The 26,105-nt window shown below is 32.7% G+C and overlaps 1 protein-coding gene across 1 annotated transcript; it reads right to left on the bottom strand.

The window, feature by feature from the left end:
• Nucleotides 1-26,105, bottom strand: LOC127736084 (WASH complex subunit 2-like). Its single transcript, XM_052246590.1, has 9 exons — nt 22,206-26,105; nt 14,382-16,108; nt 11,564-11,785; nt 10,103-10,286; nt 7,810-7,932; nt 7,310-7,512; nt 4,823-4,988; nt 2,216-2,344; nt 1-1,708 (listed from the first exon to the last, which is right to left on the bottom strand). Exons 1-9 carry the CDS (start codon nt 25,312-25,314, stop codon nt 1,230-1,232), a joined length of 6,342 nt encoding a protein of 2,113 aa, XP_052102550.1. The 5' UTR covers nt 25,315-26,105; the 3' UTR covers nt 1-1,229.

Genomic DNA, 26,105 nt, shown 5'->3' with positions numbered 1-26,105 from the left:
TAACACGATTGGCTATTTTATTTAAGTAACTATAATACATAGGTTTGTATAGATGCATACTCTAAAGTCGGTAACAATTTAGATTACTTACCTAAAGTACACCCTATATGAAATACAAAATAATATTATATCTTTTATATCATAAATAACATAATACATAGTTAAATGTTTTGTTACATGATAGAAATATTACAAAAAAATATTAAATAATATATAATATTCCATGGAAGACATGTGTTGTACGTGATTGGATGGAATCTCTCTCTCTCTCTCTCTCTCTCTCTCTCTCTCTCTCTCTCAGACAAACAGCTGTTGGATATAGTTATAGATAGTGCAATCTTCCTTTTCAAATCTGTGAATACTTGACACTATTCTAGTTTCCAGTGAGTTATCAAGGAGAAGACGAGTTCAAGAACAGTATTACAAAACGCAGACGTAATATTACAATATTGATCCCTAAGTGACGCCAAGCGGAACACATATTTATAGGACTCAATTTATCTTTAAACGTCTTCAGCGTCTTCCTTAGTAATCTCATTTTTTTCTCATGCACATCCATTAATAGTTCTTTGATTTATACTGGAGATATATAACAAAGAAAAATTATTCCAGCAAAAAAATCATCGAAAAACATTTTTCAGTATTTAAAAGATCTATATGAACTGTTTGTGATTAGACATAGCTATTTCAAAGAATTTCAGGAATTTTTTAACGGTTGTACTGCTGGTGTCTTTAAACGTGCATTTAAAGTAATAAGTAATGTATATCTCAATCACATTTCAGAGTATTGCTTATACTGTCGAATTTCATATAAGTTTGAAAGCCTTAGCAGAACGCATTATCTAAAAATAAGAACTATTTACTCGTTTTATAGATATTTAAACTGTTTGCACTAGTTTGCAATACAAATCACTTCATGTTACAGTGATTTATATATTTGTTTCCGTTACTTTTTTTTTCTCTCTTCAGTATTCCACCCAAATAAAGCTGAAATGAAATAATACCTTCACTTCTTTAGCTTTTTGTACATTACTACAAAGCGTATTATAAAAATCTGCATCTATCAAGATGTTTGAGACAAAAAAGATATTGGTTAAAATGGTTTTAGATATGGCACAATAAGTTAAATACGTAATACAAATATAAATATAAAGATATTTCTAAGTTCTGACATAAAGTTAATATCAACTATAGTATTTGTTACATAAAATACAAAACGAAATCACCGTTTATCGACTGAGAAAATCAACAGTCGATTGGATATGTTCACCCGTAGATACATCAAGAGCACTAACTCTGATTTCAGTTTCTCCAAACTGCATCCTTGTTTGTATCTCTCGCCTCTTTGGCATTTTGTCTTCACTGGTCCCTGACAAATGTAATGTTACTGTTCCTACTTTATGTACTCCTGGATCCGTTATAAATTTTGGATCTTTGTCTTCACAGCAGTAAATATTGATTTGAATAAGTCTTTGGTCAGGACGGGCTGGAGTATAACTACGTAAAATGACGTCACCAATTGTAACTGCCTGATCGACAACAACATATTTATCAAAAATATCCGTACACCATTCTATTTCTTGGCGTGAAACTTTCTTTTTCAGTGGATGTTTTTTCGGATTATATCTATTAAGGACACCAACTCCATAGGTAAGAGGACATCTTCTTACGTTGACAATTGTTGGATCAAGGCCAAATAACACAGCACCTATAAATAATCATATAGTACTTAATGAAATTCTTTTCAAATTGAAGCTGTAAAATCAAAGCAATTCTAAATTGAATCAAATTTCCCCATTAAAGGAAATACAGGTTTTAAACACAATAACAACATAACGAATTCACCGTCTGTTGTTCAGTTATCTTTCTTTGAATTCTTGAATATCTGTCTAAAATTTGCATCTTTTATCTCAAGTTACTGTCTTATTTGACGATATAAACGATATATCTATATTAATCGTGATGTGTTGTGTATATATGTGGTCATGTTTCATTTCAAGATATTAGCACCATGCCAATTATAGCAAATTGTAACCATGTTGTCTTTTTTTCTCATGTCGCATCGGTCCGTCGCTGAGATGATATATTTCAACGTTCTTATTCTCTGGTGTTCAAATTTATTGTTGTCTTTACTGAATATTCATGCTGACTAGTCTTAAATGGTGAAATGTGACCGAGACAACAAGAAGAAGTTAATGTATTCATAATGCTTTACCTTTAAGAATCGTCATAGCAACCCCTTGTGGTATTATAACTTGAATTAAATTTCCGAATTCTTGTCTTATTTCATTTTGTACAATGGCGGACTCAGCAAATCCACCAACAAGGAACATATATTTCAGGTCTAAAAGTAAACATACAAGGAACATATATTTTACAGGTCTAAAAGTAAACATACACGGAACATATATTTTACAGGTCTAAATGTAAACATACAAGGAACATATATTTCACAGGTCTAAAAGTAAACATACCCGGAACATAAATTTTACAGGCCTAAAAGTAAACATACAAGGAACATATATTTCACAGGTCTAAAAGTAAACATACAAGAAACATATATTTCACAGGTCTAAAAGTAAACATACAAGAAACATATATTTCACAGGTCTAAAAGTAAACATACAAGGAACATATATTTCAGGTCTCGAAGTAAACTACAAGAAACAAATATTTCAGGTCTCGAAGTAAACTACAAGAAACTAATATTGCACAGGTCTTAAAGTAAACATAATCAAAATTGTGAATTGTTCATTGTTACTCTGTTTCATACACTTAATGCAACTATTCACCGAAGTTATAACATTAAGAAGATGTGGTATGATTGCCAATGAGACAACTCTCCACCAGAGACAAAATGTCGTAGACGTTAGTGAATATTGGTTTCTGAAATTTATTAGTCATCCAATTTCAATTCAGGGAAATCTAAAATTATCAGTTTTTATTCCCCCTTTTAAAGATATTATTCTAAAAAGCAGGGCCTCCTATATGTAAAGAACTCTTCTAAAATATGAATAAGTTGTATAGTTTTTTAAAGGAATGTATGTCATACTTTCTTGTTTAAAGTGTTATAAGTGTGTGATTTTATATTTGAATGGCTTTAATGGAATATCCTTCTTTTTCAATACATGTTTATCATTTTAAAATAAATCCTTTGCAATATAAAATAAATAGTGATTAAAAATAACATGCAGCAATCAAAAATCATACATCGAAGAAAACAGACAAAAGGAAAATACTAACAGACAAACCATACATATGTAATACCCAAAACACTTCACAGTTAACTAAGGAATAGGCAACACGAATACCAATAATATGTAGGATGAACTCAGTCGTTTGTTGATGTCTTTCATTAGTTGTTTATTTCATTTATTGTATTTTAAATCAGGCCGTTCGTTCCTCTTTTGGATTGTTTAACATTTTGTCATCCCGGAGCCTTTTATAGCTTACTATACAATGTGCTCATTGTTAAAGACCGAATGCTGACCTTTAGTTGTTAAAATCTATGTCCTTTGATCATCGTCTCATTGGCCATAGTAACAAATCTCCTTACTTTTATCTAAATAAAAATATACAATCTTTTCCCTTCCTAAATAGTAGACTTAGAAAGGAGCTATGTGCATATTTACTAATATGAAAAATGTTTAAGATATTAGTGATATTGATTCATGTGCATTTTCTTAATTTCAAAAGTACTATCCATTTTATTTGCTATCATAAGCATTTAATTGAGGTGTTGGTTTGATTTGGTTTTGGTTTGATTTGGTTTTTCGATTGAAGTAATTGGACACACAGAGTGTTTCAGGTCGGTGTGCATTGTTCATGAAGCTATAGTGGACACTAAAATCTGCTGGTGCGTAAAATTTTACATTTATGCCATTATCAAGTTAAATCATTTAAGGTTGTTTATGAAATGATTTAAATGATTCGTGTCAATTGTATACAAGTGTTTACTAATTAATGTAATTATTACCGGGAAAAAAATCGAATAACCTGAATTGTCATAAAAAGCTACAAAAATATGAATCACTAAAACATTCATAAATAGCTTGTCAGCCATTTGTCATTTAGGTATTGTTTACACATTATATCAATTATTGTGTATGTGAAGTGACAAAACATTGCCAAAATTAATTTTTATTCAAAATATAAATATTGATATATGTTACTGTATGCAAGTCGTGCATTAATGCTAACTGCATCGTTTTGTTTCGTTTTGATACATTTATACAAGAGTCATTGTTTGTGGCTACAATTTGAGTGTATATATCCTTAGATTTTTAAATTTAAGGACGAAAGGCTCTGGTTGTTAGATAGGAGGAAACTATATGTAACATCTGTTACAAGCAATTATATTTGTAAATGACAATGATATTATGGCATTTCATCACAACCAATAAAATCATGATAAGGAAGCGATACAAACCAGATTCAATTCAGAGCAAATCTCTTTCGGTATTTTTTTTTTATTTGTTCTGTATAAAATACGCTTGGGAGAATTGATCTTTATATTTTGGAATTCAGAAATCGGAAATCATTTCGCAATTCATTATTTCAATCAATTTAGGTATTTCTGAATAATAGAACGCGTACATAAACACTATAACTGGCTGAAACGTGGACACCAACCAATTTTGAACTGGTTACCAATGACATGCGCATTGCAGCAAGTTGGACTAACAATTAAAGTCATAAACAACAGTTCATGCAGGCAAAAACATCGATATTCACAATAACAGCAGACAAAAACAACATAAACAGTAACATGATTTATAATCCTAAAGTATAACATGCCGAAATAAAATTTTATAGGAAATACCTTTGATATTATTATTCAATATAGAACCAATCTTTTCTTTGATTTTTTGAATTGTTGGTTTAAATAATATGTTCATTGCCTCAGGTGCCAGTCGCAGCATTCCTTGTGAGGACCATGTGACATCTCTGTCTCCATGTCGTTTTATAGCTGTATCTATACCTGTCAACTAAAAAATACATCAGAATTTCAATTAAAAAACTAGTATCTCAATTGTTTGTAAAACAATTGAAAGGTCTTTCCTGCAAAAGTGATGTTTTTGTAATGTACTCTTTAAGAGCTTTCATTTGATATACGACAAGCATACTTTCTGAAAATTTTCACTTTTTACACTTAATGACCCCATCCGCCTACATTTTTGATATCGGAAGTATGATATATGTAATCTAGACTTGATTATCTTTCATTTGATATGCGACAACGCCATGTTCTAGAAAGTTTGATTTTTGCACTTAATAACCCCATCCAACTAATGTTTTGAGGACGGGAATCTGATATTTGAAATGTACACGGTAAGACCTTTCATTTGATATACAACAACCTTATCTTAAAAGAAAATTTATTTTTTTTGCACTCAATGACCCCAACCAACCCATTTTTTGGGGACGTCAATTTGATATTTGAAATGTACGCTTTATGGACTTTCATTTGATATGCGACAACCAAACCATCTGAGAAGTTTTAATTTTTTGCACTAAATGACCCCACCCTTCCCCCTGGGATGAAAAGGGGGTTTTACATTTTCATTTTTGAGTAGAGCTCGTTAAGACCTTCAATTTGATATATCAAATGACCCCATTTGGCAAAGTGCCATAAATGATGCAATATCAATTATATAAATAGAACTTATGAAACTTACAAAGTCAATGCAAAACATGAAAATTTCAAATTGATTTTTTGGTTTTTTTTTTCATTGAATGTTTTTGGTATTTGGTCAAACATATAACCATGTTAAACTCTTCAATTTCTTATAATTTCAGGTGGTTACCTGTTGTTGATTCAGAAATACATGCCTCCGCTCGCAAAATTTCAAAGTGCATTATCTCTTAAACGACAACAGTTATCTCAAATTTGTTAAAAGAAAAATGATCTACAGTAAAAGGACAACATTTTAGAAAAAAAATTGGACATTTCCAAAGTTCATCAAGGTCACAATGAATTATCAAATATATGATGAATATCAAACTTGAGAACCGTAAGTCGTAGAGACATGGGACTACCACCATTCAACTCAAGACCACTTGACCTTTCAAATGTCACAAGGTCAAGGTCATAGTACACTCTGAAGGTCAAGGTTAAATTTCATCATGACCTGACATTGACCTCAAATTGAAGGCCTTGAATTACTGATCATCTTTGCAGTTTATAGTAGGTTGATATCTGTTACCTTTTAAAAGATATACATATGTTACTATAGTTTTAAGAATTATGTTAATGTAACTTTTGAACAGACAGTCGGACATTTTTGAGCTTAATGTATAAAATGTAGAGCTCGTCGAGAGGAACATTTTATACACAGTATGTATGCAGCAAACTCTTATGGTTTTCTTAATATGCAAGCTTGAAATTGCAGCGTAAAGTTTTTTTGCACTCTGTGACCTTTGACCTTGGGTGCAAATTGAAGGTCACATGAACTTAAGATTATTGGTGTAGGTCCCAAGTCTCTACGACTTAGGGTTCTCGAAATACAATTTTTCAAAAATTGTGTATATTTTTTTAAGAGAAATAACTCCTTATAAGGGTCAATAACAAAATTATTTTATATGTTCATTAACATTGCCATCAGTTCCTGTATATGTTGCCGTTTTCAAATCGATTCTATCTCTAATACTTTTTGAGAAAAATGCAAAGGGAAGAAATCGCTTCAAGGGGATATAACTCGCATAGGGGATGATGAAATCCTATGCAGTCACATATGGTAGTACATCATGATGAGATCAACCTATTGTCAAAATAAGGTCATGATATCTTCAAAAACAACGAAGGGGGGCCATGTTGAAAAAATCCAATAAAAGGGGGATAACTTCTACAGGGGATGATGAAATCCTTAACAGGGTCATGTGGTAATACTTCATGATGATGTCTATCGATGGTCCATATTTGGTCTTGATAACTTGAACAGAAACGGGGGGAGGGCATTCCCAAAAAAATGTTGGAAGAAAAAAAAGAAAAAAAAAAAAAAAAAAAAAAAAGAAAAAGAAAAAAAAAAAAAAAAGAAAAAAAAAAAACATTAGAAAAACAATAAGGTCTTTCCTAACGGAGTGGAAAGACCTTAAAAATAGATATCAAAAGGAAACTGTATACATTATACACAAAGAAAATTAAACTATTTATTCGATTTCAAGGATAAGTGTCGTTTCGGGAAAGCATCAAGGACTTCATGTTAATTGTCGATCTGTGACATAGGTGTTAAATGTTTAATCATTTTTGACATTAATACTTAAAATGAATGATCTCCGTTTATTACATTTCCTTGAGACAAAAACAAACCTTATGTTTTCGGTAGTAGTCAATGAATGAGAAAGGCAATGCTACATTTAGAGGCGATGTTTTATACGGTGATGCAGATCTTTTTCTCGACTCGAAAGCTATCAGCATATCAACCCAACCTGCAGATCTTTTGACTTTGTATTGCTCGATCAATGTCTTCCCGAAAATTGACATTAATAACTTTTCAAACTCAACGTCAACACCTGAAAAGAGAAATAAATGTGAAGAAATAAGATAAAGAAGAAGAATAGAGTTTAAACAATACATATTTCTTTTAAATCAAACTTGTGTTGCACTGTATCGACTCAGTGTAGGTCCCTGAGCTGATAATTTTTAAACTATCTTCGCAAATACTTTCACTTTTACTAATTTCATTGTCGGGTTTGTATATTTCATTTTTCACAATGTACTATTTTTTTTAATTACATGTACCCTTACGTAAGTGTAAGAGAGAACAACTCGCAGTCATTTGTTTAATAGAACTGAATTATGATTCATACCGATGGATCCATATGGACCGCCGCTTGCTTTATGGAGTTCTGCTAATTTTCCAGTACTGTCCAACTCATGTACTGTTATGTCAACAGTTCCACCACCGCAATCTACTACCATGTAACGGGTACCTGTATACAAAATTGTTTGTTAAAAGACTAAAATATTATAGTTAAATACGTTTCTTGAAATTGATATCATTTATCAACACATATTTATAAGGACAATTAGTTTCTATTTCATTTACTCAATTATTATAAAAATAAGGAGATGAGGTATGATTGCCAATGAGACAACTATCCATCAAAGTTCAAATAAAGTGGATGTAAGCATTTATAGGCAACCATACGGTCTTCAACAATGAGGAAAACCCATACCGTATAGTCGGCTATAAAAGGGCCCGACATGAAAAATATGAAACAATTCAATTGAGAAATCTAACGGCCTTATTTATAACAAAACAATTAACGAAAAACAAATATGACAGAAATGAAGCAACGGCAACCACTGAACTACAGGCTCCTGACTTTGTGAGCGCTCATCTACACCCCCCCCCCAACCCCACCCCCCCCCCCCTTTACCTGGGACAGTGGTGTAACAGCACAACATAAGAACAAACTATAAAAATCAGTTGAAAAATGCTTAACTCATCAGATCGATACAAAACAGAAAACATCAAACATAAACACAGACCGGACGTGGCAGGGTATTTATCCATCCCTCATCCCTAACAACAAAAAGGACACTAAGTACAGATCTGGGAGTACTCGCAGTACTATTATGTTTGTTTTGACACTTAAGCCTGAAATTTATGATCAGTCTTACTTTTTGCACTTGTATGTCGCATTAAACACTGCAACTGGTGATTCTATTCATCACTAGAAATAAGGTAACTCAAAATGTCCATTCTATACGCCTCTAATCGTTTGACCAGTTTGTTAAATGATAGTGGTCAAAAATAAATATATATTTATTTCCTGCCTCCTAACATAGAACAATAGGGTAGGTGAAACTGTAAAAAGATTGTATTATTTTAAATATTTTACATACACATTATTGGGAAATGTTCTGGATATTAACGGTGCTTAACCAAAAATGTCCATGAAATGTGTTAGGGTAGGCTTTTCAACTGATTTTTATAGTTTGTTCTTATGTTGTACTGTTACACCACTGTCCCAGGCTAGCGGAAGGGCTTGGCGCCAGCAAGCTAGTTTAACCCCGCCGCACTCTGTATGTGACTGTACTAAGTCAGGCGCCTATAATTCAGTGGTTGTCGTTTGTTGCTGTATATCATATTTGTTTTTCGTTCATTGTTTTATACATAAATCAGGCCGTTAGTTTTTTTGTTTGAATTGTTTTACATTTGTCATTTCGGGGTCTTTTATAGATGACTATGCGGTATGGGTTTTGCTCATTGTTGAAGGCCGTACGGTGACCTCTATGTCATTTGGTCTCTGTTGGAGATACGTCTCATTGGCAATCATACCACATCATCTAATTTTTATATGACAATATAGGGTCGGCAGAGACCCAGAAAACACAACTACTAATTTGTTTACTAATACTAAAAAAACAAGGTATTTTCATTAATATTTAGGATAACATGTCTAACAATGCTTCTGTTGCGACAAATTTCACTTTGATCAAATTATAAAGTACCGGACTTATAAATGATTGATTAATTGATTGGTAATTGTTATTTGGTTAAAGTACAGTGGCAAACATTTCATTCGCATCCAGGACGATAAAGCAAATAAACATAACATGAGACAAACTGCAAATAAAATAACACTAGAGCATCGTTTACTGGATTACCAAATGATTGTATTTCACATCATACAGATACCGATATATAGTAATAGAGTATGACAATAAGAATTTGGTAAAAGAAAGATATAATAAGACATTCAGTTGAAAAATAAGTTCAAAAGACAGGGAAATATATAAAAGGACATGAGTAAACTATTGGTATGGTCAGGTTGAAAATAATGCATTAGGATAACAGAATTAGGAATGATAAGAAATTGAATATGAAGGTGATTATTTATACCTCTTAATATCATTTCCATGGAATATTCGTTCACTGAAAAAATAACAAGAATATGTGGTGTTTACAATTCCAATACACAATATCCAATATATCAAATAGGCTAATGGTAAAAGGGCTCTTTAAAATTAGTCCGAACATAAAACAGTTGGCACGTTTTCTTCCCGGTCAATGTTTTGAAATCAATATAAAAAAGGGATGATAAGAACGGTTTATTTGTCTCAATCTTTTCCTTTTAACATGACATAGTTTACCTTGATTAGAAACTTCGAATGCATTATCTAAGTTGACTGGTTCGTTTCTAGTTGGAGACTGCACCTGACGAGGAGATTCTGGAACTAACTGGTGCATACGTAACTTCCGACAGTAAATAGACGCTGCCTCAGGTTCCAATGCAATTAGAAGTTGATCTGGGAATTCTTCAGATGCAATACTAGCCTTCAATATTAACAAAATGTATAGACATGATAGTTATACACCAAAAACCACTTGGATAACAAAATTAATAAGAGTGCACAATGATAATAGATACTTTATTCTGTGAAAGTTTCATTGAAATCCAGTATGCCCTGGTTTAGCAGGAGTTGCAAATTCAAGCTGTCTACTCATCCTCCTGTTATTCTTTATAATTATGACAAAGACCCACAAAAACATTTTGATTTAACAGTAAATCACGAGTTGCACATTATCATTAGTTACTTAAGATACTGGAAACGTTTCATTGAAATAGACAAGTTGTGGTTACAATAAGTGGTCGGTTGAAAAAAAAACCGGACACAACGATCATTACATACAGCCGCTCTAGTAATGGGGAAAGACAATGTGAAAGACTATAACTAATAAATAATGCTCGAATCAATTACAGCAAGCTCCAAAGCCCAAAAACCTGTTTAAATCTAAGATCAAGCTGTCCAACACTCTAATATTTGTGGTTGTTCTTCGGAATAGATTTATGAAGTAGCATCGTGTACAGTAGGAAGACGGAATCAATCATCGCCATGGTGTAAGTTAAACAGCATTTCAATTAAAATAATTGGGAAAAAAAGCAACTTTATTAATGTTTCTCATTATAGCTTAAGGTAGTTTAACTGTATACCGCCATCTTGGATTGTAAAATATCAGTACACAATACGTCTCGTTCTTTGCTTAAATCTGCAAATATTTAGACAGATTGGCAATTAATATGTAAAATTGTTTGTTTTAATAAAAAAAAATAAGTGATTTATTGCATTATTTAGACTGTTAAAACAAATACTAAATATTTGTTTTGTTCAATTCAATTTTTCAACTTATATTTATTAGCTATACGGGGTGATAACTTTTATAGTGAAATTTTCATTTTTTACTTGTAGCAAGAAAACAAGTTCGGTGACACCATTTTTTCTTTTTATTATCTTAAATCATATCATAAAACCTATCTTCTCATATTTTATTTCAAAATTCTATCTCATAGATTTCTTTTTATTCACAAAAAAAGTGTTTTTATGAATAATCTATGCAAAAATAAGCAATTTTGGACGACTTTCAGCTTGAAAAATAGCATGTGACCAATACTCTTTTGATTATATTATTTTGAAAAGCATGGCAAAATCTCCATACTGGCAAAGTATAAGAAAATTCTATCTGAGAAAATATATAGTGATGATCCACCTCAACTAAAATATGTATATATGTATATGTAATACTTAGATACAATGTATAATTACTCTTCTCACCTTGTACGCCGCCTGTCTCATGAACTGTTTAGCTGGTGCTTTCCATATGGCAGGTACACATACCACCCATCGGATATCTTCATTTAGGATCTTAACACCAGATTGGTCTGACAATTCCCGGATCACATGATCTCGAAGGTAAGACATTGCGTATGTAAATATCTTTAAGGCAGGGTAGTTACGGCCATTGGCAGCTGTTAACATTGTATCTGTCGACAAATCCTGCAAGATTATGGTACATATCATAGTAAATATATATCATATAAATGCTAAATAGGACAGTTTTACAGAACAACTGTGTAAGATTGACGAAGAGTATGTGAAAAGGGTCATAGAATGCTATGCAGTAAGTATTTTGCTCATTGTTGAAGGCCGTACTGTGACCTATAGTTGTTAACTTCTACGTCATTTGGTCTCTGGTGTAGAGGTGTCTCATTGGCAGTCATACCACATCTTTTTATTTCTATATATACATTATTTTTTGGAAAATCAAGAAAAATAGATTTCTGTAAGGTTATAAATAAATAGAAACTATAACTGAGTTATAAAGTTATACTTTTCTGTCATCACATGCAACACGTGTATAATAGTTATGTATTTAAAATGAAAGTAGAAGTTTATTAATGACTTTGGGACACTATATCATTATCGTTACTTGTTCAATCGTTTGAGGTTTACTTTCTGTCTGGTGTTTTAACTTTTATTTCCATTAACTTGATAAATAATGGATTTTCATATGAAATGCCAATATGTTTTCCTTACTTATACCGTCAAGTAGGTGGATTTTAATTTATCAGTTGATTCAAATCTTGTAGGTGGGAATCATCAATCAAAGTTTTATTAATCATTCAAACGGATTTATAAAAAAGTGTTAATAGAAAATTGTATTTATTTTCTTATGACAAAAATGTTAATTTCTAAAACAAGTTTAAGATAATTGTGCTTTTTCAACTCGGTTATGGCCGGATTTGGCAGCGTTCAAAACTTCTAGCTTGTCTATTCTACCTTGTCTATGAAGTGGCCACGCTGTTTCTTTTGTTTTGACTTGAAAGTACATTCTGCCAAGCAAACGAACATCTATATGTTATTTCACAAGACAAAAGGAGATGAAATATTGGGGAGGCATGGGTGAAATGAAATGTTCACCGTGGACGTTTAAAGAAAAATAAAATCCGTATTATCTGTAATGTATTTAAACTTATTTGGATAGTTGCATACCACATCTACATATTTTCATACGACACAATTTCTTCAGTATGTGTTTTACTCACTCAGTATGTGTTTTACTCACAGAGTCAAAATCTTAAAGTTGTTAAAACATATTGGGATCGGAATATCTAATTCATTTCACTATATATGATGTATTGTTTTGTGTATAAATGTCATGCTGCCCATCAAGGGCCCTTAATTGGAACAATAAATATTCTTATTTTTATTCTTTATTATATTTCTATACATTTTCATAATAGGCTACACATAACTGTACAATACAATTTTGATACAAAGTTGTAAATTTAACACGTGAAAACTTTTGAATTGAAAAACCCCTTTCAAAAAATATATAATTTGTAACTGAACTTCCACCGTATCGCTTTCTTGCCATGAACAACACGGCGGGTGCTACTGGTGGAGCAGGCAGGGACTGATTATCCTTCCAGAGCAAAAGAGTTCAATCTACTTTTAAACCATGTTTAATCCACCATTTTCTACACAAGGATGTGCCTGTATCAAGTCAGGAATATGACAGTTGTTTTCCATTCGTTTGATGTGTTTGAGCTTTGATTTTGCCATTCGATAACGGACTTTCCGTTTTGAATTTTCCTCGGAGTTCGTTTTTTTTTTCTCTGTTATTTTACTTTTTGGTAGTGTTTTGTTGTTAAATCTTTAGTTTTCTGTGTAGTATTAAGTGGACTGCGGTTCTCTTTTAAAATGTTTTGCCATGTAATTTTCTGTTTTTATTCGACTTATATAGTTTTTTATTGACCATTTGATTTGTTCAATAGAAGATTTTGTTTTGAATAAGAATGCTCTTTGATAAGTACTAAAATATGCCATCGTCCTTTCAACTTGTTGTAGTATAGAAATATAACTTAATAGTATTAGAACTTCAAAGTACACAAATGAAGCTTAAATACTGTGAACTTATGTAACAATTGAAAGTCAACTTTAAGACTTTAGCAAAAGGACCGTAGGGTGAAACAAATTATGGGTAAATTGGCCCTATATCTCATATCACTAATTGAACTATGTCGATTACATATAACAAAAACTTTACATGGTATGTTTATCCAACCTCAAGCATCTGAACATTAAAAATAATATCTAGTATATAGTATTACCTCCTATCACGATACACAATGCCAAATGCTATGAGGAAACATAAATTAATTTATCTGTTTATCAATAAAGAAAGAATTTAAGAATGTATGTAATGCGTAAAGAAGATCAAAGGTCTACTATAACAGGTGTATGTACTGTTCACCTGAATAATTCGTTATGCATATGTAACAACATAAACTGATATAATGTCGTATAATAACCTATTAAAAGTCCGACTCACAATTTACTATATAAACATACAGGTTAATATATGCAAGGCGTTGATCAAGTCATTCCAACAGTCATTTGAACAAAATTTATAATTGAAATTGAACATCGAAGATTATATCTCATGTCTTTTTTTAAATTATATAGTTATATTTTTATTTAGAAAAAGTTTACCAAATATTTTTCTATAAATTTGGTAAATATTCCTTATGCTCTTGACACTAAGCCTAAAATTCGTAAATAAAGCAAAAAAATAAAATGTGGTACTTACAGTAGCTGTATGTAGGGTCATTTTGAACTTGTCAAAGTACATCCATTCTTGAGCCCTTTCTTTGTCCAGATCATGGTAGTTATCACGGGCATTGTACCCAAACGAATGGAACGATCCGTCAGGGGTCAGTAACATAATGGTGGGGGTTTTCTGATTTATGATGCCAGGATCCCCTCCTTCCCATTTTCTCATCATATGGATACTATCAGGATCACGAGTAAAGCTGAAAGCATAGCCGCTATAAGCTGTCCCAAAGTCAATAGCCACTACTACAAAATGACCTTGGTATTTGGGAGGCGATTGCTCTGCTGCTATGATGGAGTTGTCTAACGTCTGGAGAGCATGTTCCACCTCTAGACGTTCTGTGTTGTCAATTGATAATTCCCTTCTTGGAGCAATATCTGGCTGTGTGTCTTCTGTTTCTGATACGTTCGGTAGCTTTTTATTTAAAACAGCATTTAGTCTGGGTTGTCCTTCTTGCTTGATAAATTCCTCTTGGATGGTTTTTCTTTCCGTCTCCACATTGGCTGGTGTTTTCTTTGTTTCCGTTGTATAGTGTATTTCCACATCAGTTACTTTTTCTTTCACAGATTTTTGGGAAGACTTTGAAGACGATGAAGAGGAAGACGAAGAAGATGATGACGTACTATCAGATCGTTTTAACTTTGCTTTGTCTGCTGGAGATATCCATGGTTTCTTCATTTCTATGGTTTGGTCTGTTTCTAGATCCAGCGAAGGAAGATCCGGATTGATAATTTCAGATGAACAATCTGTATATTTTGTGTCAATAGACGGCGAAGGTTTTCTAATGCTAACCTCTAATTCACCATTCTCACTTTGAGGAGTTGTAGGGAAAATTTCACGTTCCAAGGAAGACAGTGACGCTTTTCTTTCAACAGCACTCGCTGTTATAACTTCTTTCAAATTTTCGTTATCTGAAGAAACTGACTCTGATGACGATTTTTGAGGTGCCTCAACTCGTTCAATCTTTTCCTCAACAACTAGTTCTTCAACAGAGCATGAAATAGGGACTGTTTCCTTATCTTGCATTATTGAATTTTCTTCGTCACTTGTTCCTTTCAGTTGTTTATTTTCTTTAGTCGTATTTTCGTCTGTGTCTGGTGACATATCAGGTCGCGTTCTAGCAACTTGTTTATCCAGAAGTTTTGAATACTCTTGTAGTGTTTTAAGAGGACTTTTGTCTTCATTCTCTAAATGATGACGATGTTTATCGTCTTCGTCTTCCGGTTGGTTGTAGTCATCGGATTTTGTCGTCTGCTCATCTGTCGACGTTTGTGATGTGCTTCTATGTCTGTTATCAGACGAAGATCTTGATGGGGACTTTTTATTTTCTTTTTTCTCTTTTTCTTTCTTTTTATCCTCTTTTATTGGTTCTGTGATCTTTGCTTTATGAGTTCTATGGAATATGTGAGATAATTTATCGAATGGCGATTCTGGAGTTGTTGGTGGGGATGGTCCTTCTCTGGCATGTTTCTTCTTCTTGCTTTGTTTTCCATCTGGTTTAGGAACAGCTTTCGTTTTGAGATCAACTTTGAAAACATTAACTTGGACCTCTTTATCTGCATGATTCATATCACTTTGAATCTTTTTCTTTTCGTCTTCAGACTCACTTGACGAAGAGGAAGACGATGACGTTGATCTATGTTTCTTCTTTAATCGAAACTTGCTTCTTTTCTTACTTGCTTTTTTCGTTGGTTCCTTTGTTTCTAGAAAATACAATATTTTTGTTGATCTTTGTATTGATTAGAAAGAAAACAGAAAGTTCTAAACTGCAAATTCAACAAACTTATATTTTAATTGGGAGTTTCATTAATTATATAGATATAAGAAGATGTGGTATGAGTGCCAATGAGACAACTCTCCATCCAAGTCAAAATTTATAAAAGTAAACCATTATAGTTCACAGTACGGTCTTGAACACGGAGCCTTGGCTCACACCGAACAGTAAGCTATAAAGGGCCCCAAAATGCATTTATAGTGCATTTAGATATTAATCATAATTCAACATCTTTGTTTTCGTCTATTTAGTTTGCTGATGTTTTTTATATAATCTTGTTTTTTTTTAAAGTTAGTTATTATAATCCCACATTAAAAATATAAAAATCTGCAAATATTATGGACCGTTTGACGTGTTTAGTATGTAGTGTTGATCTTTAAATGTCTGTGGTGTCGTTGGGTTGCTGTCTTATCTACGTGTACCCCATCGTCCTTATTCATATTCAGTATTTTAAAAGCACACATTAAAAATATTGAGGCACAGATAAGTGTTACAAATGTTACCACATGTGTTCAATATATTGAAATCTGTGTTCAACTTACAGTGTTCAAACGAACATCGGTCCCTTGATGTCAATGATAATTTACGATTGAACAACTGTTTTTGATTAGACTCTAGGCTCCTTAGGATAAATATACTACGGAAAAAATAGTATCACTCAATGCTTTTTACAAACTTATTTGTAAAATTCACTGGTCTTTTGTTTCGAAATACATTTTTTGAATAATATTTGGGTCCTGACAAAAATTAAAGTAGAACATTGATTGGTTGTCAAGTGGCTAATTTTTCATTTTAATGTTAACTATAACTTCCGCATCTACATTATTTATTAATGCAGATAATCAAAAGAAACTTAATTTTAACTTTAAACTAATTTTATAATGAAATATCATCTTCAGTCATTTAGCTTGTCTTTCCATTCTTGAATATTTCTTTGAAACAAATTCGCCTTCAGTTCTTACAATCGAATTTTTTTTTAGCTGACAAGTAACTACAGAATAGTTCATATTGATATTTAATTATTGGACTTATTGCGTTACTTATGTTGACAGTATACTTACACGCGTCTATTTTAAATAACACTAATAAATAATATAGCATGACAACATAAAGAGAGAGGGGGAGGGGGGGGGGGGTATTTGCAAGGGTACTTTCATTCCGTCGTGTAGAATTTCCGGTACATGAAATATACTACTGTATTTATTTTTCCCACTGATAGTTTATTATATCGGAAAGTATACCTCATGGAATTTTTACAGTGGTATATTTCTTTCAAAAGAACAGAGTTCCCAACCGGAAAAGACTCGCTGTTTTTATGTTTTCCTCTCACTATTAGAGGTGGATTGTTAAGGCTATGTTTTGGCCCCTTGGTTCAGATACAAATTAAATGTCAGTAATAGATCTTTAAATGTCGAAGATAATTCTTTAAACTTCCGTCATATTATTTGTATTGCATTCAACTATCCATTCCACAATCTTCTCATTCTCATTGTAAATCATAACATATTGAAAAAAATAGTTTTGCTATTAATGATAGGTTTGACAGCAACCTAACAACAGCTTCAAAACAAAACAAAAATGGATTTAGATCTCAATGATCGCTACATTAGTGTGGATAACTTAAAAAAAATAAAAAGAACCCAGATTTAGTTTATGATGAATAAGATTGACTAAAAAAAAATTCAAAATGATCTGCCCTTACTATTATCAAGGACCGTTCTCACTATACAAATCCTTGCTATAATCTAAAACCAAAAGTACTTACCGTGTGTGAGGTGTTTGTACTGAACGTGAACGATTTACACTTTGTTGAAAGTTTGATTAACAATATAATTAGTATAAACAGGCAAGACTATGAATAAATGAATCCGTATTTACATCAATTACCAATTGATTTAAGGGAATCAGAAATACGGGGATACAATAGCGTTTGAATTTCTAAACTTGCAAGAGGCCGTTTAATATCTCACTCATGCTTTAATAAACTTCGAATGTACATAGTTTAAAGATAAGGAGTCTCAAATGAGACATGACTGACAATGAGACAACTATCCACAGAAGACCAAAGGACAGCTACAGGTCACCGTATGGCCTGTAACAATGAGCAAAATCCATACCGTATTGTAAGCTATAAAAGGCCTCGACAATCTGACAAAATAAGAAGCAATACAAAAGAGAAAACCAAAGGCTTGGTATATCTTAGTTTTATTATTCACCTATCTTATCATTCATAGATGCTTATATTTCAATATGTGTTAACAGCATAATAAAGGATGGGACAATGTGTATTGTCGGTAGGTTTTGAAATTGATTGAACAGAATAATATAGTGTACATTGCAAAAAAAATAAATATCTGTAATGATTTAGTATACAATAACCATATTTAAAGGAGAAGTTGACAAATTTGCAACAGATACGTCTAAACACGCATTTGAGTTTATGAAGTTTGGTCACACAAAACTGCCAGAAATGTCGCCAGTGACGGAAACTGAAGTGTGGTATAAACATGGAGGTATAATTGTTTGTTTACATTTGATAGATAGGACAATATGTATATATCTCTCAAGTATTTACAGATAGCTGTAAAGTTTGTTTACTATTTTATTACTATCTTTATCAAAGTGGCTTTAAAACTGTAATTTCTTTATAATGTTTCTTCTCCATGTCAAATGTAAACAATACCCTGAACTTAAACCTCTAAAGCAATACCATAATGGTTACACCTTATCTTCATTCAATAATATCATCTACATTCCATTCAAAAACAACAATCTTTCTACGTATAGAATGGTAATTATACATATCTAATTAAAGGCTCGCAATTGCAAATCAAGCTGGGAAGAAAAGAGCAGTGGTACCTATGCGAAATGCCATTCACTGAAAATAGAAATTAGGAAAACAAAGGAATATTGAAATATTTAAGAATTAACAACTACAAAAAGACCCATTCCCGATGACTGTCGCTTAAGCAAGTGTATTCAGAAAAATAACATTTCCACGGGTTTTGTATCATTGGGAGTTGTCATTTATGAAGTCCAGCAATTTGTTAAAAACAAATCATCAAACTGTCTACTAAAAATAATATAAACACTTTTTTTCTAAAATATCTTTATAATTGTACATTAACTGAAAAATTTCTTTCTTTAGGCGACGGAAAAACATTTAGGAAGGTTACTGGGCACAAAATATTTGAGCATAGAAACTATTTGGTCATGGAATTAAGATTTAGTTCCGTTTGAATATTAACCTTACATAATGTCTGTGTTTATGTGTTATGTAAAAGTATTTGTATAAGACACTATTATTCTATAGCAATACAGAAGATTGTAAATATCTTTATAATCTGTGCTTACTCGTTTAGAACTGAAATGACATATGCACAACACGATAAAAATGTACTTTGTTAAACGACCCAACTCGGCTTTGGTTTAAAATTCTACTTAATTTCTTACCATAAGTTGAATAAAGACAGCGAAAAAAAAAAGACAAAAATTAACCAACAAATAACAGCCCCCACTAGAAAATGATGATGAAGAGGGAAAGGCAATTCCTTCTCCACTAGGTTGAAAAGCACAAAATATAACTAATAAAAAGCCTAAAGACACAAAGTACCAATCTAAGAGTACTCGCAGTTATTGAAAGATATAGTTCAAAGCTAATAACAAAAATAAATAAATAATATTCCCAGACTAAAATAGCAATCAGTACACCTCCAATGGATTAGTACAAATCTAAGTAAAACATGACCTTGCAATGCCAAAATACAAGTATCGACAGGGTGTATGACTGTGAGTGATAATAATTGTATAGGAATGTTTTTTCGTTATGGTTTTATTCATTAATAACAGCATCAATGTTAAAGAGTACCGATAAAACAATATTCAAAATCTTATTACAGTGTTAAATTGATAATCTTTTAGAATAAGTTCATTTAAATTTACGGACTTACTAAACAAAACTGCGTAAAATTGGAGTGTTTAAATCCCGTTAGTAAAACAAATTCTGCAGGTACAGCCATTCTTCCAAACCAAATATTTATATCTATGAAAGAATTTAGTAAAGGTTTTTAGTACTCTGTGGTAACGAAATCCCTGACTGAATAATTTAGCAGTGATACATAAATTATGTTCATTTTAAAAATTCTATAACGTTACTACAGACACGGTATAACGTTACTACAGACACGGACATAGCGGACGAGTTGGGTATACCAATATGTCGTTAAATTGGATACCCGGCATTTATCATGATTTTCAATAACATATGGTCAAATCGCTGAAAGACCCCCCCCCCCCCTAAATTATTGAAAACTATCATTCTACATTGACAATAATATCTTGGTGTGAATTTAGATACACACATTCGGGCTAACGCCCTCATTGAATGTGTATCAAATACTTATAAATCGGCCCAAAGGCATAACCGTATAACCGTAAAGAAAGAAAATTAATAAATGTAAACGAAAAAGTCATCCCTTTGGTAGTAACTTTTTTTATGTAGCGTTCCTGCAGCTTCAAGCAAAAATGTAAGTAAAATAAGTGCTCTTGATATTGCTGTTTTCAAATATACCCTTATTTTGTAGCTTGGACATTTTTTCACAAATTCTGTGATGTACCATGTTAACTTCTATAGTTAGAGGAATGTAATGGAACAAATACGATGTTAACCATGGAATAATACACGTTTTACCTCTATAGTTAGAGGAGTGTAATGGAACAAATACGCTGTTAACCATGGAATAATACACGTTTTACTTCTAAAGTTAGAGGAATGTAATGGAACAAATGCGATCTTCACCATGAATAATACACGTTTTACTTCTATAGTTAGAGGAGTGTAATGGAACAAATACGATGTTAACCACGGAAAAATACACGTTTTACTTCTATAGTTAGAGGAATGTAATGGAACAAATACGATGTTCACCATGGAATAATACACGTTTTACTTCTATAGTTAGTGGGTTGTAATGGAACAAATACGATGTTCACCATGGAATAATACACGTTTTACGTCTATAGTTAAAGGAATGAAATGGAACAAATACACATCAGCAAAGTTTCTCTCATCGAACATAAATGATTAACGTGCGGATATAAAATCTTATGTATATGTGTGACACTTATAGTAAAAGCAGCACCATCTTCCCGCCATCCTATTGTGGTTAAAATCACTACCGCCATTTTTATTTTTTTGTTATCATTCAGATTTAGTACATTTTCTCCTCATTTGGCCCCAATTAGGATTCAATTTTGAGGCAATTATTCATAACAATATGAACAACATCATAATTAATGTCAAATGATTGTCGTTACGTTGACATCTAAGTTCAGTAGCACCATTCACACTTGTATTACATTAAAAGTAACTCACAGGTATTTTTCATATGTACACAATGTAAAAAAATATAATTATCAATAATAAATCAGTGTATTATGATAAATTTGTGGTTTTGTGTACAAAGTTAAAACTCTGTTGAATTCTGTTTTACAGATAACCGGCGGTTTGTTTTTAAATTCGATTCAAACTTTTGCTCTTTTGTTGTAAAAAATAATAATTAATGATTTTACGGGGATACACTATATCTATTTATTTTTATATCCGGATTGGTATAAAAAAAATTAAAGGATATGGGTATTTTTTTGTTGTTTTTTTTTTGTTACATATTTATTTCCGATTGAAATAAATCGTAAGAAATTGCCCTTTAACAAAACTTCAGTGATAGTTTTCCTTTCTTATTGTAAGTGGACACTGGTATGTGAAACAATGCATCCACGGTATTTGACCGGGTTTTGTTTACAAATGACAGAGAACATAATAAATATACTATGATAGTAGTAAAAAACATTTTTTATGTCATAAAAAGTATAGAATAACAATAAAATAGGGCAGGTCTAATAGGTATGTCATCACAAATATGTTTACGTTCGTTCTATACTTTTCTTTGAACTAAAAAATCAAAAAGTTCACACTTAAAATTGATTAAAAATATGGTAATTTAAACACGAAAGAAATCTGTACTTACCAGTTCTGTCATCTTTCTTATCTTTGGTTTTCGGGCTCATTTCGGTACCAGATATTGTTACTGTCTTATAAAGAATAGGCTCCGATGCAGTTAAATTTTCCGTCGATTTTAGTCGGTTTTTATCACCACCTTTAAACGACAGTTTATGTACCAATGATGTTATCTTTTCTGGAATTTTTAATCCAAAGTCTGGTTTTCTTTTTCCTGAATCTTTTGTTTTGTGTGCCTTTTTAGTGGATTTTGAAGATGTGCCTTCTATTGGTTGTTCCATGCTGATTGCTGGTACATTTCCTTTTGGAACTTCGAATTCTGAATTATCTGGAATATATTGCATATAGTTTTGGGGTAGTTCCATCGATACTGCATCATCGAAAGTTTTACTGACTTTGTCTGATGGTATATCTACTTCAAAAGCATTTTGCCTGTCAAATTCGTTCATCAGTTTTTTGCTTGGATCAATTTTAGGATAGTCGAGACTTTGAGTTTTTAAATTGGAGTCGATTTCTGGTTTGCAATCAAATGTAATATCTGATGATGTAGCAGGTGAACTCATGTCAACGTCCGGTTCGCAGGTTTTGATATTTGCGATAACTTCTGATTCAGCACCATATATCGGTTTATTTATGTCTGGTAAATCTAAATCGATCATTTTAGAATCAATTTCTTTCATTTTTTGTGAAATATCAAACTCTGGTGTTACCACAGCATCGACTAAATTTATCTTCCTGGACGGTATATCTATAATTGCGCTTTCTTCCATTTCAACAGAATTTGTTTTCTCCAAAAGTTCAATGACGTCATCTTTGTGTGAATTAATATCCTCTGCATTTTTCTCCCTGTTCATATCACTTTTTGCATTCTCCCTTTCTTTTCTCGAAGAAACGTCGAAACCATGCGAAGATTCGGAATCGGAAGAACTCGAAGAACTAGATTCGCTTGAAGACGACGATTTTGATGTCTTGCTCTTCTGTTTCTGCAGACGAACAGAGGGTTTATCGTCTTTTTTAGATAAATCATCCTTGAAGTCTTCAGAATCTAATTCCTGTCCAGATGTCTTGTCGTTATCTATCTTTCCGTACGATTCATATTCGGATTTGACAGAAGATTCAGTGGTTATGTTTATTTCTGGTAGGATAATTTCAGCTTCGGGTGAAGCTGGTAATGCATCTGCTATATCTATATCCGGTTGTGGCGGTAATGATAATTCCGATTTAATAATTATAGGGTTCTCCACAGTTTCAAGTGAATGTGATGTGTCAATTGATGACAAATTTGTTTCATTAGGTAGTTCATTATCTGGTTTGTTCACATCTACAGAAGGTATTTCGTACTCTAATGTTTGTTCGTATTCTGGTATAACTGGTTGCGCACTGTTTACTACTTCTTTTGGTCGAATAACTGGCATAACAGCATCCTCTATTTCTCTCCCGATACTGGGTTTGTTTATTATTATTTTCCCTTCATCTTCAGAGGACATTGGTCTTTTTTTCGATATATCTATATTCTGGTTTTGTTTGTCGTCCGTTTCTGAATCTGACGAGCTTGATGAACTCGAATCACTTGATTTAATTTTGGTGTCGTTTGAAGGTTCAACAGACACTGGCTCGGTAGTCGGTAATGTTTTAGTAACATCTGTATTCTGCAAACCATTATCTAGGTTAGAAATGTCGATTTCTGATAAACCATTGTGGTGTTTAATATCTTGTTTTATTTCGTCTTCAGAGTTTGATGATACTGTTTTCGGTTTTACTAAATTGTTTTCGTTTTTTTCTTTGTGATCATTAGATTCTGAATCTGAATCTGACGAAGATGATGATCCACTGCCACTCTCAGATTTAACTTCCTTAAAAGAAGCTTCACCTTGAACTGTATTAATTGGCAATGAACACACTTTCCCCGGTTCGTCTCCTTTCTCTTTGACATCCGATCTGAGTATTTCCTGCTTCTCTGTAATTTCTGATAAAACCAATGTCTGCTTTTCGTCATCAGACTCTGTTGAACTTGATGAACTTGAATCGACTTTGGATTTAACTTTTGCAGTAGGAAGCGATTTTTCTGTTTCTTTCTTTTCTAAATATTGTCTTTCATTTTCACTATCAGATTCCGATGAGCTTGAATCATTTTTAGACTTTGTTTGGTCATTATTTGTTGGCATATATACAGATACTGGCGATTTAATTTGCGTCTTTGGAACACAGATTGTTTCCTCCTTTTCACTTTCAGACTCTGTTGAGCTTGAATTAGTCTTCGAATTAGACGGATTATCTTCTGTGGATATTGGTACGAGCGATGGCGAACCGACCGGTTTCTTTCCTGAGTGTATTATGTTCGTCTTATCACTGTCAGACTCAGATGAACTGGACGAACTTAAATCTATCTTTGTTTTAGTTAGTACATTTTCATTTGTTGTAACCAAAGAAACTGGTGTGCTGATTTTGGTCTCTTTAGTTTTTTCCTTTTCAGTATCAGACTCTGATGAATTGGACAAATTTGAACCAACCTTTGACTTAATAGTTTCCTTAAAAACAACTGGTGTTTCTATGCGTCTCTTTTCTGAATGTTTTGTTTCATTTTCTGATTCTGATGAACTTGACGAACTTGATGAACTGGAATTAGTTTTTGATTTTGTATTTTCATGTTCGGCTGGTGGAACAGATGCCTCGTTTTGATTTACAAATTCTGCTGTGATAACTGGAACAACATCGTCTTCCAATTCATTAATATCGCTGTTGTCAGTAGATAAACTGATCTTTATATTGGATATTTCTAGTGACTTATTTGTGCTCTCATCTTCCTCTTTTGCACTTTCAGTTGAATCGATGTCAAACTGATCCTGTGGTACATGTTCAAGTTCAATTTGACCTTGAAAAATCATACCACTTTGATACGAACTGTCCCCACCAGAAAACTGAGTTGATGATGTAGGCATAATGAGTACATTATCATGCATGTAAACGGGGCCATAATACGTAACAGAAAGTCGTTTACAACCAACCTCAGGCTCAGAATCAGCAGTTCCTAAATAATTCACATTTTGTGGTGGTAATTCAGACTTGAGGTCACTTGAAATAAGTTTCACTTCCATTTGTTCGGCTGCTGAGTCTACCATGATTTCTGGTTGCTCACTTGTAGGAAGTGGTGGTGCTTCGCTTGACTGACTGGATGTTACGTGTTTTACACCGGACGATTTACTGCTTCTACTGTCGCTGCTTGAACTGGACTCTGTTCTGTTGCGATTTGTTGTTAAGCCTTTTTTCTTTTCCTTATCAGTGTTAAGCTGTTTGGATATTAACGGTAAATGATCTCCAATTATTTGATTTTCAATACTGGAAAGTGAGGTGTTGTGGTCTGAGTATTTCAATTCAGAGTTTTCAATTTCTTCTGGACGTGTATTGCTATCCCACGGCTCTTCATATACCGTTAGTCGCTTTTCCACAGAATTAACACACAGAGTTCCTTCTGTTTCGCTTTTTTCCTCGCTACTTGAGCTAGACTTCCTTTTCAGACTTTCGTGTTCTGCGTTTTCATCAGAACTTGAGGAATCACTCCGCGTTTTCTTTTCAGTGACTATATTAGACGTGCCGAGAGGAACATCTTTACTTTCTGTACCATTTTGTCGCTTTGAATTTAACTTGTTGTCTTTAGTTACTGACCCAGAAGATGAACTGGAACTTTTTCTCTCCAGTTTCCCCCTCTCGTTGGCACTGCTTCTGGAACTTTTCCTCTCCAGTTTTCCTCTCTTTTCATTTGCACTGCTGCTTGAACTTCCGCTACTGTTGCGTCTCCTTTTCGTCGGTTGTAGATTTAAATCAGAATCATGTTGTAAGTCATCGGCTCCCTTTTTATCTAGATCATACGGTAATAGTTCTGAATCGTCGTTTATTCCATTGGATTTTAAAA

This window comes from Mytilus californianus, unplaced genomic scaffold, assembly GCF_021869535.1.
Source record: "Mytilus californianus isolate M0D057914Y unplaced genomic scaffold, xbMytCali1.0.p SCAF_3, whole genome shotgun sequence".
Lineage (NCBI taxonomy): Eukaryota > Metazoa > Mollusca > Bivalvia > Mytilida > Mytilidae > Mytilus > Mytilus californianus.
This window is presented reverse-complemented; position numbering and strand designations above follow the sequence as displayed.